The 15,398-nt window shown below is 45.7% G+C and overlaps 1 protein-coding gene and 1 long non-coding RNA gene across 3 annotated transcripts in view; both read right to left on the reverse strand.

Annotated features, from left to right (window-relative positions):
- Nucleotides 1-15,398, reverse strand: part of GTF2H4 (general transcription factor IIH subunit 4) — a 57,051-nt gene that overhangs the window by 23,788 nt on the left and 17,865 nt on the right. For both annotated transcript variants that reach the window (XM_040425885.1, XM_040425886.1), the window contains exons 4-7: nt 11,410-11,541; nt 3,913-4,009; nt 3,477-3,565; nt 1,764-1,872 (exon numbers count right to left, since the gene is read on the reverse strand). In XM_040425885.1, the coding sequence (XP_040281819.1) occupies nt 1,764-1,872; nt 3,477-3,565; nt 3,913-4,009; nt 11,410-11,541 (427 nt within the window). The remainder of the gene's footprint in view (nt 1-1,763; nt 1,873-3,476; nt 3,566-3,912; nt 4,010-11,409; nt 11,542-15,398) is intronic.
- On the reverse strand, nt 5,746-7,320 carry LOC120996144. Its single transcript, XR_005777733.1, has 3 exons — nt 7,308-7,320; nt 6,415-6,420; nt 5,746-5,898 (listed from the first exon to the last, which is right to left on the reverse strand). It is a non-coding gene; the product is annotated as an uncharacterized LOC120996144 (long non-coding RNA).

Below are 15,398 nucleotides of genomic sequence, written 5' to 3' on the forward strand. Positions count from 1 at the left end.
ACAGCACGCCAAAGAGTTGATGTTCAAAAATTCTGTTTTTATTCATTCACGTTTCATCCCCAGTGGTACATTCTTAACACTTATTGCAACGTTTCGGGCCCAATTTCGGTGCCCTTCTTCAAGCTGTACATCCATGCCGTGGATTCAGACTCCCTTATGTACAGCTTGAAGAAGGGCACCGAAATTGGGCCCGAAACGTTGCAATAAGTGTTAAGAATGTACCACTGGTGATGAAACTTGAATGAATAAAAACTAAGCATGCTAAGCAAGCAAGCTAAGCATGCATGGGATAGGCATAAGGCCATCCTTCATATAAGATAGGGCCAGGGGCTATCCATAGTATTCAGTATATTGGGCAGACTAGATGGGCCAAATGGTTCTTATCTGCCGACACATTCTATGATGTAAATGGACCAGTCCTGCATGAAAAACGGATGAAGACAGAACATGCTGCGATTTTTCCTGAATAGACAGATGAACAGTGAAAAAACAATGCTCATGTACATAAACCCACTGAAATAAAATTGAGTCAGGGTTAAGTCTGGATGCTGACCATTTTCAGAATGGAACGCATCCAGACAGAAAACTTGCATGTGTGAATTTAGCCTTGGGGTGTAGCTGTACAGCCGCAGTGCCCAGAGAACCAAGCGACCCTGCAAGCTAGGCCAGTATTCCTTATTGTAACTCATTAAACATGGATTGCTTTTTCACTGTGCATTGTTAATAGCCGTGCAGGACCCCCAAAACGGTGTGGCTATTAACAATGGCCAATGAAAAGCAAAACGTTTTTATTGAGTAGCGTGAATACCGCCTCAGTTTGCAGGTCTGTGCGGTTCTTGCCACACCATGGACACTTCTCAACTGTTGCACGGCCACAACCCTACAACTACCTGTCTCTGCTGATGGTAGCGTGTACTCAGATAAAAAAATCTGCCCTGCAGGTGAATTTCAACGCACATGGATGAGATATGTAAAAACTCATCCATTTGCCGACTACTCTGTTCTGCAACTGCAAGTAAAATCAGCAGCAATTTTTGCACATGAAGATTTTTAAACGGGCCAAACGGACAAGCCTGTTCATCGGGTGATTGCATCTTCATGCGGCACATCCTGACGATAGTGGCCAGCTTAGTGTGGCTATATAAATGTTTGCCATCTTGCTAATTCTGCAGAGCATTTACAAATGTCCTTACGGGTTTATAAGTGGACTACACAAACAAGAAGTGTTTATAGTATATTCACTGTAAAAATTCTAAACATGGAGATTATACATACTTATAAACATATTAATGAACACAACTCTGATTAAAGGGGTCGTTTCGAATTTTCCAAAAATGTGGCTAAGGACAGGCAAAGTTATAAAAAAAAAAAAATAAAACAAACGTTTAATCATCATTTCAATCACCTCTGCTGCACTGGTGGTTCTGCAATGATGACATCACGCATATAACACACGTGACCCCTGTGCTAAAAAATGGCCTCAGCCGTGACACTCACATGTGCATCAACTGACCAGAGGCCAGTGACTGACTGCACTGGAGTAATGAATGATGTACGTGACATCATTTTTGCAGGATTGGTGGGGACACCAGAATGATGGAGCTGGAGCGGCAAGGGATTTAATGGTGAGCATTCTTTTTTTTTTTTTTTTTTTTTTTTTTATCACAACTCCTAGAAATGTTATAAAATTTCAGGCAACCCCTTTAACTATGAATGCAATCAATGCACAATACTATAACACATAAACTGAGGTCTATACTTGCCTCTGCTGATTTAAGGTACTGAAGCATAAAATACCACAGCTGAGATGCTGTGTCCAGAAGCAAAAATTGAAATCCGGCGGAAGAAATACTAGGTGCTTCTCCAACGTCGCTGCAGAAATAACACAAAACATAAAAAGGTATCATTTGTCACAATTGTTAAAGGGTTTATCCCGGTTGCACCACAATCCCATGCGGCGGCCACTTCCAGGATCACGTGCCGTACATTGGGCATGTGTTCCTAGCCTGGTTTTAGAACTCAAAGCGATAGCGAGAGATTAAAACTCATAGATTAGCTGCAGGTTCTAAAGCCAGGCTAGGATCACGTGCCGCAAATAACTTGGAAAGGATAGGTCTTGGATTCAAATGGAGATCCTCTTTAAAAACTTCTTCTTTATTAGAACATGCAAATTACAGCAGACATCACCACAAGGTACACGGAACAGTTGTTGACGCGTTTCGGGTACAGGACCCTTAGTCGTAACGGGATCGAGGAGCAACCCAGATAACTTTTTTGTTACAGATGACCCCCGGCGATCACTTCATTAGGGCTGAGCTCCACCCAGGCCACATGACATAGTCGTGAAGTCACTGGCCTGCTGGAAGCAGCAACAAGCCATGCCGATACTGCGGACGCCACTGCCTTCTCAAACAGCTGATCGGTGGGGGTCCCTGGTGTCGGACCCCCGCCGATCAGATGCTGATGTCCTATCCGAAGCATAAGTCATCAGTAAGAAAAAGGTGTAGAATCCCTTTAAGTTTACTAACCTACAGTAGGAACTGTGTATTCCTTCTTATGTGTTTTCTACATACCGTAGTACTCAATGAACCCAAAGTAATTTGATAGGATTTGTCCAGGTGATTAACTTACTACTGTGACGGGACCTGATGTGTTAGGCCAGACACACGAGCGAGTATAATGTGAGAAACTCACAGCGTGTGTCAGTGTAAGGTCTCGTTCTGACCTCCGCTCCTCTGACAGGATCACACACCATTATAATGATTTATAATACTGTGCGACCCTGAGAGTCCTGGAATAGATTCCAGGACTCTCAGGGTTACACAGCATTATAAATCAGTATAATGCTGTGCAATCCTGTCAAAGGAGCGGAGGTCAGAACGGGACCTCACACTGACAGACACATTGAACTCGCTCGTGTGTCTGGCCTAAAGAAGGCTTCCGGGGGGCAGCTTGTGTCTATAGGCTGGAATTACACATGCAGTTTTTAATGCATTTTTTTGTGTGAAAGCAGGAGTGGATTCAAGGGGAATGGGAACTATAAAAGAAGGACTTATGCTGACTTTAGCTTCTGCTCAAAAAGTCCATGCATGTTTTCAGTGTTATACAAATACAGACAAAAAATGAAGTGCGCTCCTTCCTGGCCCCAGCAGCCCTGTTCAGCTTTATGCCGCCTGCCTCAAGCCCCATGGACCCAAGATGACATTGTAAGGGCAGTGAGTTCAGTGCAAGAAACTCACTGCGTCTGGAAGGGAGTTGGATTCTGAACCCTGCTCCACTGACAGGATCGCACAGCGGTATAATCATTTATAAGGCTGTGTGTCGCTGTAAGATGTGGAATCTACTGAATTACCCTGACAGCCTTAGGTCAGTGTAATTCAATAGACTGCAGGTTAACCTTTGGCCTTTGCCTAAGGGCTGTGGTAGACACAGGAAGAGACTTGTTAGCCACGGACAAAGCCAAAACACAGGACTACCTTTTCATGAGACCAGCTTGAATGAGGAGCTGTGCCAAATCCTGGCTAACGGTAGCACTAGGTGACCCAACCATGAACTGCAAAATAACCTACAAATAATAGGATGTAAGCGTTAAACATTACGATTATCGATAAGCAGAAGTGTACAAAGCACAAGGTGCAACTTTTACACCATCATTAGTATATGGTTTCGGGTAGCATACATACTTCTGAATGTGTGTCCTACTGGCCATTTACAGTAGGGATCCAATTCATTATGATAAACTTACAATTGATGATAAACTTACATTACAAACTCTCTTAACCAAGTCATTGCTAATACATCCAACCATCAATGCATCTGTATAGAGATTCTCCAGAAAAGAAAATCAAATGAATTTGTACTATGAACAGTACAGTGGTTGGATGTCAGAGTTTATTTAGCATGTCACTTCACCTCCCATCTGCTCTCTGCATATTTATCCAGAGAAGGGACATCCTTTCCATGTTTATCAGGACCGAGAAGACTGCCATCATCTGCCCAAGCTTTTCCTCTATGAAGAGAGAACATAAAGAATGATTATTAATTAGAAAAAAAAGAAATAAAGGACTTAGGCTACATGCAATGTGCGTTTCCGTGACAAATCCACATCAAAATTAGAATGTTACATGCCGATTTGGTCAAGGATTTGCATCGGATTTTACCCTTTGCAATGCAGCTCAACATCAAAATCCGTACAGCACGTGAATTTACGTGCGAAAACTGAAGTTAATATTTTTAACACTCATAGGTTTCGCCGTTACAGCGATACTCTGTGGGTTTGCTGAAAATCCACATGTAATCTGCTGCGTGTGCATGAGCCTAGAAGAGATTTTTGATTAACGGGCTTCAACCTTTTGGACTTTGTCAGACATATTCAACTCTTAATTTGTGGTCAGAAGCCACATTTAATTAAAGAGAGCCAAATAGGGACATGTGAAGAAATTTGCAGATATTTTATTGTGAGATTTGACACGCTGAATTATAATATCCAAAAGGACACCATTGAGAGGTTAGGATATGTCCGCAATATTGTCACTGTGGATGCTGCATTATAATAAGAGCATATGGCCATATTCGAGGGTGAACCGGGGTATTGAGCCCCTGGTTGGAGGCCAACATGCACAATTAATCCCATAAGTATCATTGTAGTAATTAAAAAAAAATGTCTTGAAAATAATAGTCAAACACCCATTAGGTAAAAGTTACTGCATTGTTATTTTCTCGATTCATCTCATTTCCTGATTTCTAATTACCATATGTCTTCATAATATAAGCCAATAAAGTGTTGGAATTATAGAAGAGGCTCCCGACTTATATCCTGTTGTGATGCAACCACATTTACTAATATTGGAATTAAAGGGGTTGGCTCATTTTTGGACATTGGGGCATATCGCTAGGATATGCCCCAATGTCTGATAGGTGCGGGCCCCAGCAACTATCCTTAGAACGGAGCCTGCAAAGTGCAGAAAGGCGCACTGCACATGGGCGACCAACCTCCATTCATTTCTATGGGACGGACGAAAAATCTGATTTTTTGTACTTACTGTAAAATCCTTTTCTCGTAGTAGGCATTGGGGGACACAGCACCATGGGTATACGTCCAACTACCACTAGGAGGCACTAGAAACAAAAAGTGTTGGCTCCTCCCAGGTGGGCTATACCCTCTCCACAGGCACGAGGCTATTCAGTTTGTACCAAAAGCAGTAGGAGAGAGAAGAAAAGCAAGGAACCAACAACTCCCGTACCGGGAAAGATCAAGAGACCAGCCCGGAGAAGCGGAAGTAAAAACATAGGGTGGGATCTGTGTCCCCCAATCTCTACTACGAGAAAAGGATTTTACGGCGAGTAAAAAAAATTCCAATTTTCTCGTGCATGGCATTGGGGGACACCGCACCATGGGACGTCCCAAAGCAGTCCCCGAGGGTGGGAAAAGAACAGCCATGCCACCGGTTGGGCATACAGGTTCAGGATAACCATGTGACCCAACAGGAAAAAATACGAAATGGGCAAGAGGTTCCATAACAAGGAAGAAGCAGTGAAGACTGCCAGCACCCCAGGACAAATGCCAGGAAGAAAATCCAAAATGTAAGAAGAAGGCAAAGGGGAACACCGAGCTCAGCCAAGGGCTGGAGAAAAAAATTAGGACAGCACCGCGTGTTGGAACTACCTAACGCTCTAAATTGTCACAGACCCAAAGAGCGAAAAAAAAACTGTGGCCAACCCCTGACAGGCCAGGAAAGCAAGGAAACAGGGAAGCACTGGAAACCAAACGAGTGAGGGAAGCCATAGCAAGGCTCACATGTGAAGGGAGCAGGTCTCCCCTCACCGCAAGGCAGGTGATGAAGTTAAGCGCCCTATTGAAAGGTGAAAACCCAAGGCTGCTAGAGGAAACCACCAACCCTTGTAGGTAAAGGCCAGGAAAAGAGAATGATAAGACCTGCATCCCAAAAACAGGAGACGAGGCTGGAGCCTCTGAAAACAAGATATCACTGTGAAGCGTAAGACCAGAGGAAACTCTGGGCATATAAAGTATCAGGGAAAAAAGGAACCAGATACAAGCCCAGGAAATCTCAGCAGGGACACACTGGACTGAGAGACATGGGAGTAGAAGGAGAGTACTCCAAACAGCCTAAGGAGGAAAGGTTCTACAACAGGAGGAGGTCCCTCCCGAAGGAGAGCATACGGCGGGATTGCAAACCGTAGCACTAAACCACTCAATACCAGGTACTTGACGTGGGAGGATGGGAAAAGAGACACGAATCCCAAGAGGACCACAAGGCTATTGGAAGCCCCCCCCCCCCCCCCCCCAAAAAAAAAACAAAAAAAAAACAACGATTGTCATGCAGAACCTTAGTGGTCAAATGGACGGGGACAGGGACTCCAGAAAGGAGTACCCGATATGGGCTCACAAGGAACCAGGAGCTGAACCACCAGAAGACAACACAAGCCAGAATATCCAGGAAAGGTGAAATGAAACTACCATAGGGGAAGGGACATTGGCCATGGACAACTAGGCAGTCCAAGAATAGTGACTAGCAAACTGTATACATTGTCCCAGAGAGGGCAAGTACAGCAGCTCGGGATGTACCACTAAATCGACAGACATCCATATACATAAGGAATGCAGAAGTCGCCATGAAAAAGTCGGGTGAGACTACACAGAAATGTAGAAACCAGCTGCGACTGGCATACTGAAAACTTCCAGGGGGAGAAAGTACCTGACAGGTGCAAACGACGGCAAGGTCCAAGGGGACTGCCCCACTGTCATGTAGTACAACTAAGCAGAGAATATAAGGGAATACCGAGAACACCTGGACCCAGAAGGAACTACGGGACCCTGTCCGATGCCAGAGCAATCAGCTGAAAATTCACCTACCAAGCAGGTGTGTGGCGCTCAGTGGTCCTGTCCCTGACCCGTCAGGGAGGACGTCCAGCAACGATAAATGCCGTTGACCCCAGAAGGATTTCGTGTGGCGGAGGATATCCAGCGATGACCGAAAACTGCTGCAGCGGCCGGTGCTCACCAAGCTACATATCCCAACAAGGTAGAAGATCCAGTGGAGATCACTGTACTCCACCAGGAATGGGCCGCTCTGTAATAAGAAACAACGTGAGTACTCCTCTATAACATGGGGTAACGCAGAGCGCAGCATACCGTAGTACCTTATAGAGATGGCAAGAGCAACCCTAGCACAAAGGCCAACAACCACCTGGCCATGGTGTAGGGAGCGTGGTTGTATGTGGACCACCCGCCGGATCAGAACAGATCAGCCATATACTGGAGCTACCAGAAGTAGCACTAGACCGACAAGGTGGGGGTTGGGCTGGCCCACCCCTGCCAGATATGGTAACCATGCACATGCTGAACCAGGATGGCCTGTTGTAGACAGTGCCTTGAGAAGTACAAGGAGACCATTGAGCACGACAGTAACGGAGAGGCAGATGTATGGAAGAACCAAAAGGATGGAACCAACATCCGCAGCACAGATTAGAACCCGGGGGCAGAAAGCACCCAGTAATACAGAAACTGTATGGGCCACAGATTGCACCATAGGGCCCAGAATTTGGGGTACTACAAACACACGCCTAAAATATAGATAAAGTGGCTGCATGTTGCCTTCTAAGGAGAGTGGAAACATAGTCAAAGCATCTGGGAATGCGACAGCATTTGGAGGGTACAGGTACTCAACCTGTAAAGTAGAAATACGGCTGTGTAGTGCAGAGATACGACCAGACAGGTGTAATGGGTGCAGCATCTGGAGATGGTAGAGGTACTACATTTAAGATCAGAGCAATGTGGCCGCATGATGTACCCTAGAACCAGAGAGGTGCAACAGCTACCGCGTTAGCAATGGTACCTATATTCCGCCCGGGAAGGGGAAAATAGGGCCACACGGTACCACAAAGAACAAGACAGGTGCACACTACAATCAGGTAGGTGCAATGGCAACTGAAGGAGGCCCTCTATTTCGCCTGAAAAAAAGGGAAACAAGGCCGCATAGTACACCATAGAGCCAGACAGGTGTAACGGCTGCAGCATCAGAGACGGTGCAGGAACTCTACCTATGAAGGGAGTAAGATGGCTGTTTGGTGCACACTATGATGAGTTAGGTGCAATGGACACGGCAATTGGAGGAGGCCTCAATATCTCGTCCGGTAAGGGAGAGAAAGTGCCACATGGTACGCCATAAAGCCAGGCAGGAGTAACGGCTACAGCATCCGGAGATGGTGCAGGTACTCTACCTATGAAGGGATCAAGGTGGCAGCTTGGTGCCCACTAGAACCAGACAGAGGCAATTCTACGACAATTAAAAGTGGCCTCTATATCTCGCCCGTAGGGAGAAATGTTGCCACATGGAACACAATAGAGCCCGCCAGGGGTATTGGCTACAACATCTGGAGATGGTGTAGGTACTCTACCTATGAAGGGAGCAAAGTGGCTGGGAACAGACAGGTGCAATTGCTACGGCAACTGAAGGCGGCCTGTATATCTCGCCCGGAAGGGAAAAATTGTGCCGCATGGAACACCATAGAGCCAGCCAGGAGTAATGGCTTCAGCATCTGGAGTAGGTGTAGGTACTCTACCTATGAAAGGAGCAAGGCGGCTGGAAACAGACAGCTATAATTGCTTTTTCTCACCAACCTACAGGAGGCGTTTGCCTGAGCTAACAGCTTGCCTAGAACAGGGACCCCCTGTAATGAGATAGAGTGGCGAACACCAGCACCAGGAAGGGGACCCGGTGGAAACACTCTCAAATGTGTAGAGCATAGCCCCTGGTATAGGGGAACCAGGAAGGCTTGTCAGGTACAGCCTATGGCAGTGGTGCAGGTACCCCCTGTTAAGGAAAAGGCGTACGTACCAGAGACACCACGTAGGTTACTCAGTATGCTAAACACGGGGACGGCTGCCTTACCTGTGCAGTCAGGGGAGCGCCATCCGAAAATCCACTAGAGGGGATACCAACCCTGGGTAGGAGAGGTGACTCCGTGCACGTTAGTCTTGACCTCCCAGAGGGCTTCTGTATGGAGGAAGACCGCCTGATGCTCTGTTCCGAAGGAATTGGTGCAGAGGTGTCCCTAGAGGCAACGGATGGGGTGACAGGAAAGGATTCGTCACCAGCCTCAGGCCTGTCCTGGGGAGGACCTGAGGAGGGGTGGAACCCTGTTGAGACCACCCGAGGTTGTACTGTGAGCTACCCCTTGCCGGACCCGGTATCTGAGCATGCCCCATCTGCAGGGAGGACCCTGGGAGGGCAGAGGTGGCCGCAATTTGAATAGGTAGCGGTCCAGCGACTCCGCCAGGGATTGGGAGGGTCGGACAAGGCTCCCATTGCTTTGACAGGGAGGGAGCTCATTCAGGGGGGGACCTACACAAAAGGATTGGTCAGGGGACACGATGGGGTCTGGAAAGAGGTACGGCACACAAGCAGGGACAGGCTGACCGCATGGCAGCCATCGTAGACAGGGGACGCACGTGAAACACGTGGCGATCCAAGGAGAGGCTGGGAGAGGAGACCCTCATAGAGCAGCCAGAGGCCGTCTTATCTGGACCCGGATGCCATGTTCTCCAAAGAGGTGCTGCAGCAGCTATAGAGGTGGTCAGGAGGGCTGCAGGAGAAATGAAGCAATTGAGGGGGGGGGGGTTAGCCACCCCCTCCAACAGAAAACCCACGTTAGACCAAGAAAGGGTGGAGGAGATAGCCCCTCCCAAGGGCGGGGTCAGAAAAGCCCGGGAAGCAAGGAGGAGGGGCCGGGAAGATCGCGGCCTAGCAGGCCCAAAAGCCGGAGCCTCGATTTATGAGGCGGCCGGGAATGGAGCGAGGGGGGCGGGGCGAATCGCGGCCGACCGAGGGCCCTCCGGACCCACAAAACTAGGTGAGGAGGGTAGGGGGGGAAAAGCGACGCCTGGCGGATCAGGGCAAACTGAGCACCTGGGAGTCGGGAACGGGCCATGGAAGATGAGGCCTAGTCCCGGCAGAAGGCCGGGGAGAAGACTGTGTGGCCAAGGAGGAGAGAAAAAACAACCAAAGGGGAAGAGAAAAGGAGGGGAAACAAGAATATAACCCCTCCACCAAGAAAAAAAAGTAGGGGTTGTCTTGGAGGAAGATGGAGGCTTCCCAGAACCCCCGGCTAAGGTGGATCCCACCCCCCTGGCCACAGGAGGGAACCTAACCCTGGGGCAGGGACACAGGAATATACTCACCATCCGATGTCTTCGGGCGCCGCAGGGTCACCCCTTTGGCAGACTGAACACGGGAACCGTGGGAATGCCAGCAAGCCACTGCAGATGCAGTCTGTGGGGACTGGGTGACCGGCGATTGTACCGAAGTACGCGCCCGCAGGGGGGGGGGGGGGCAACTAAAGTGGAAAACGATGGAGCACCAGCCTGCAGCAGGTATAACGGTGGAGATCACCGAGACCTGCAGAAGAGAGAAAAAAAAGAATAAAAATAAAAGAGCAGCAGGACCTGCAAAAAAAGCAGGACAGGTCTGCCTCCTACGGACACTAGACTAAAACTGAATAGCCTCGTGCCGGTGGAGAGGGTATAGCCCACTTGGGAGGAGCCAACACTTTTTGTGTCTAGTGCCTCCTAGTGGTAGTTGGACGAATACCCATGGTGCTGTGTCCCCCAATGCCATGCACGAGAAATAGCTGAGCACTGGCTTGGCTATTTCCGTCAGCCCCATAGAAGTGAATGGAGCGGTGGCGGCGCTTGCGTGATGCGTTTTCCATTCATTTCAATGGGACTTTCAAAAATAGCCAAGTGCACCACTCGTCTATTTTCGGCACTCCTGTAAAAACGTATGGAGGGCAGAGGCACACGTGCGGTGCGCACTCCTGCACTTTGCAGGCTCTGTTCTAAGGACATGAGACATTCGTTGCATATCCTAGCGATATGCCCCCAATGTCCAAGATGGATCAATATACTGTTAATTAGAATATCACACGCCAGAGTGTACAGTACAGGTTTATCAGCAATCTCTATACCGCAGAACAAGGTAAAAGAAGTATATAATGCCCATATGGACCATGGAGCAAAAACATTGCCGTGTTGGCTTTGTAATACTGGACTGACAATGTGAGTGTCAAATGCCTCCATGCATATCAGGAATAACCTTGGGTATTTCTCCTAGAACAGGGATGCTCAACCTGCGGCTCTCCAGCTGTTGTAAAACTACAACTCCCAGCATGCCCTGCTGTAGGATGTCCGGGCATGCTGGGAGTTGTAGTTTTGAATCAGCTGGACGGCCGCAGGTTAGGCATCCCTGTCCTAGAACATTTATGCCGGGTTGTATGAACTTTCTGTGTAAAGGGAATATGTCGCCACTTTTACGCTAGGAAGAAAGCTGACAATCATCCACAAATTCATGAATATGTGAAAACGAGTGTAAGAAAGGTAATTGTCCTTACCCGCCCAGCAGAGCAATTTTCAGATTTTCTCTGAAAATTGGATTTAGAATGAGTCCTTGTAGCCCCCCAGGAAGTTGCTGTGTGTGCCACAGTCGCAGTCCAGACAGAATCTGTGTGTTCTCCTCATGTTCCCTAGGGCATTAAATGAAATAAAGCCCATGCATTATTCTTTTGTCAAATCAGTTTTTATTGTTTTTAAACAAAACAATAGACAATTATGTTGTACATGTAAATCAAATAGGAATTAGACATTTGTGAGAATTCGTGATAAAAGGTAAAATAGAACAAAGTAAAAAAATTTACATTGTCCAACATTGCCTTGTCAGTGTCTTCCTTATGCCTTATTCAAGATCCATTTATGCACATTATGGTAAGATGACAATGCATAGCGTTTCAGGTTCCCGCAAAGATAACCTATGAGATGGTAATACTGTATACTACATATGACAGTTCTGGGCAGATCTGGGCGATTAGTGGAAGAGGAACAGGAGAAAACAATAGAAAAACTGTAGAAAAACGTTGCCTTATTTCACTATTCTTCTGAGTTCCTTCTACATGTAGAGAAGAAATGGGTCCGTTCTTGTGGATAGGTCGTGGAACTATATGGCATTATATTAATATCCCTTGCTATATGCACGACTCTCCTAAAAATTATTGCAATCTGTGGCGTGAGATGTCTCCATCATCATAACTGTATGCCCAATGTCAGTCAGGTACTGTACACCTGTCAACCTAATAGGCTATTACATCTGGGTAGAGAATGATATAGAATGTAGATACTGAGTCAGTTAGCCATTTTGGTGTATTGCAACCAGGGGTCCCATATTTTTAGGAAAGAATCATGTCTATTGGTCCGCCAACTGGTCAGCTCCTCCGTACGACAGATTTGGTGTGTTTTTTGAAACCATTGTTGTTCAGAAGGTGGTTGGGGTTGCAGCCATAACAGTGGGATTAAGCTTTTAGCCGCTGCTAATAAGTGCGTTATCAAAGAGCCTCTGGAAGGTCGATGATGTTATCAAGGTAGAGACAATAGTACCAATCCTGCTGTCAGAGTTATGTTTGATGGGTTAAGTGCCCGTATATACTTTTGGATCTCTGTCCAGAAGGAGCTAACCACCAAATATGGCTCAAGGTTCCAACTTGCGACTGGCATCTCCAACATTTATTCGAGACTGATAATCCCATTTTATATAGCAGGTCAGGGGTTTCGAACCATCTGGATAAGAGCTTGTAATAATTTTCTTGTATTTTAACACGTTGAGAAGCCATGAGAGTGCAGCAGTATAAATCTTATATCTTCTTCGGATAGCGTTATGTCCAATTCTTTTTCCCAAGCCTTCAGAAAAGGAGGAGGGTCCGCTGAACGGTGAGTGAAAGATGTGAGTAGAGAGAAGAGAGTTTTTGCTTCTTGCTTTCGTGGAGAAGGATTAATTGTTCAAACCATGATAATGGTCTGTTGACTTGATTATGGGATATAGTGTGGCTTTGAAGTGTTCAAATTGCAGGAAATTGACTTCTGATGGTGTAATGAATGTTTGTAGTTTAGTGAAGTCTGGAATTTTGTTAGCGGAGAGACAGGGAGCTACACTCATATCTTTTAGTTGTTACCAGAATGAGATCATAATTATCTTGTCTCTTTTTACTGCATGTGGGATCAGACGAGCCGGTAAAAGTGGTGAGATGCCCTTTAGGATTGTATTGGAATGTTGAAGGGATTTCCGTACCATAACAGTGCCTTGTACCAATGTATTAGGAGAGGGCCTGGATATCTTTGTAGTCTGGTAACCACAGGATTTTTGAGTATGTAGGGCCCAACATCCTTAAATCTGATTTGTGGTATGGATCTGTCGGGGTGGTGGCTGCCAGTACGAGTCCTCTTTGCAGGTGGAGCGCTATGTAATACTGTTTGATATCAGGGAGGCCCAAGGGTGAGTATCTTGTATGATAATCTCTGTTTCCTTCCTCTCCACAAAAAGAAGGAGAGGTACTTCCGCATGGTAGTGAAAAAGGTTTCAGGCAAGTACATGGATAACATCTGTAAATAGTAGAGAATTCGGGGAAGGATGTATGTCTGCAATTAAGTTTTTGCAGCCCATCCAAGAAGAGTATGGAAAGTTGTATTCCTTGAGTAGTCTAGATATCTTAAGTGTTAGGGGATGAAAGTTGAGTTAGTACAGGTCTTCTAATTTGTTTGGAATTTGCACCCCCAAGTATTTTATGGAGTTTTCTGCCCAATGAAACAGGGAAGTTTGGCTTAACAGGGTTGCTTGGGATTGGGCGAGAGAGATATTCAGAAGGTCCGATTGGGAGTAGTTTATTTTAAATTTTGATATATTGCCGTATTGTTGGAAAAGATCCAATAGCCTGGGCATTGCAGTGTTTGGGTTGGAGATCAGTAATAATAGATCATCTGCGAAGGCAGATATGAGATGTGTGTCTAAGTTCTGGGTAAAGCCTTCTATGACATCATCCTGTCTGAGCTTTTGAAGTAATGCTTCCATTGTCATTATAAATAGGGAGGGGGAAAGGAGGACAGCCTTGCCTCGTGCCATTTGTTATGTTGAAAGACTGAGACAGGGTTCCGTTGACTCTAACTCGTGCAGATGGTGTCGAGCATAATGTGAAGATTGCTTCTATGTATTGGAGTGGAAGATTGAATTGCCGCAGTGTATAGTGCATAAAGTCCCAGGCGACCCTGTCGAATGCCTTCTCAGCGTCTGTGCCTACAAGCACAAGAGGAGGTTTGTTTTTTTTGGTTTTTTTTTTCTGTAAATTTTTTATTTTTGGTAGCAAACAAAATGCTATTATAAATTTTTATAACAATTAAGTGTTCTCTCTTTGTTTCGTTATCAAAGAAATTTCGTTATACAACAAAGTAATAAAGTGCATGTTTGAAGTTCAGTCACTTCAAAGCGTAAAGCACCTTTTAAAAACAGGATATGTTGGATGTAAAATTTCGATCAGAGATACATATTAGGGATCGGAAATAAAAATAAAAAGAGAGACATATGCTAAGGATAGTAGAGGGGAGGGGTAAGGGGAGTATAAACAGAACAAACAACAAAAACAAGGAAGAACATAAAATGAGTACCAGTCATTTGGCTAATTAATATGAATAGCTGTTTTAAAACAAAGGGTTGTTATCAGTAATCAGTTTAACAGACTCATATATTCGGACTTGAATACAAATATGCAAATTTTTCCAGGGTCAGGTAATTATTCCAAGCGTCCCAAATATCATTGTATTTCGAGAGATTTTGTGCCAGGGTCCATTTCAGTTTTTCAAAATCGCGTATCCTTAATACTTCCGCTATCCAGTCTCTTTTTTTTGACCTTGCCAGATATATCGAGTTTAACAGGTGTATGACATTAAACCTACCCTCTCTTCCCTTTACAAATCCCATTTGATCAGATTTCACTATGTTGGGTAAAATTCCATTCAGTCGCCTAGCTAATAGTTTGGCCCAGTTTTTGATGTCAATATTTAACAGTGAGATGGGCCTATAGCTAGAGCATAGGCTAGGATATTTTACTTCTTTAGGTAGAGTTGTTATATGGGCTTCCAGCGCTGGTCGTGGGAGGTGACCCCCTGTGAGTAGGTTATTGCATAGTAAAGTGAGACGGGGTAGGAGAATGTCTTGAAACTTTTTATAGTATCTGAGAGTTAATCCTGGGCTTTTTCCTAGAGGGAAGGAGAGCATTGTGTCTTTTACTTCCTGTACTGGAATCGGTTGGGTTAGTGTTTGTTTATCTGCTTCTGAGACTGTAGAGAGATCCAGCCCCTCAAAGAAAGCGGATATATTGGTTTGTTTGTTGGAGAGATTTGAAGGGGAATCTTGATTCGCTAAATTATATAGAGAAGAGTAATATTCTTTGAATGCTGCTGGTATTTCATAAATACGAGTGACCATGCTCCCTGTCTGGGAGGTAATTGAGGATATAAAAGGTTTTTTCTCTACACTTCTTGATTAAAGCCGACATCAGCTTGC

This window comes from Bufo bufo, chromosome 3, assembly GCF_905171765.1.
Source record: "Bufo bufo chromosome 3, aBufBuf1.1, whole genome shotgun sequence".
Classification (NCBI taxonomy): domain Eukaryota; kingdom Metazoa; phylum Chordata; class Amphibia; order Anura; family Bufonidae; genus Bufo; species Bufo bufo.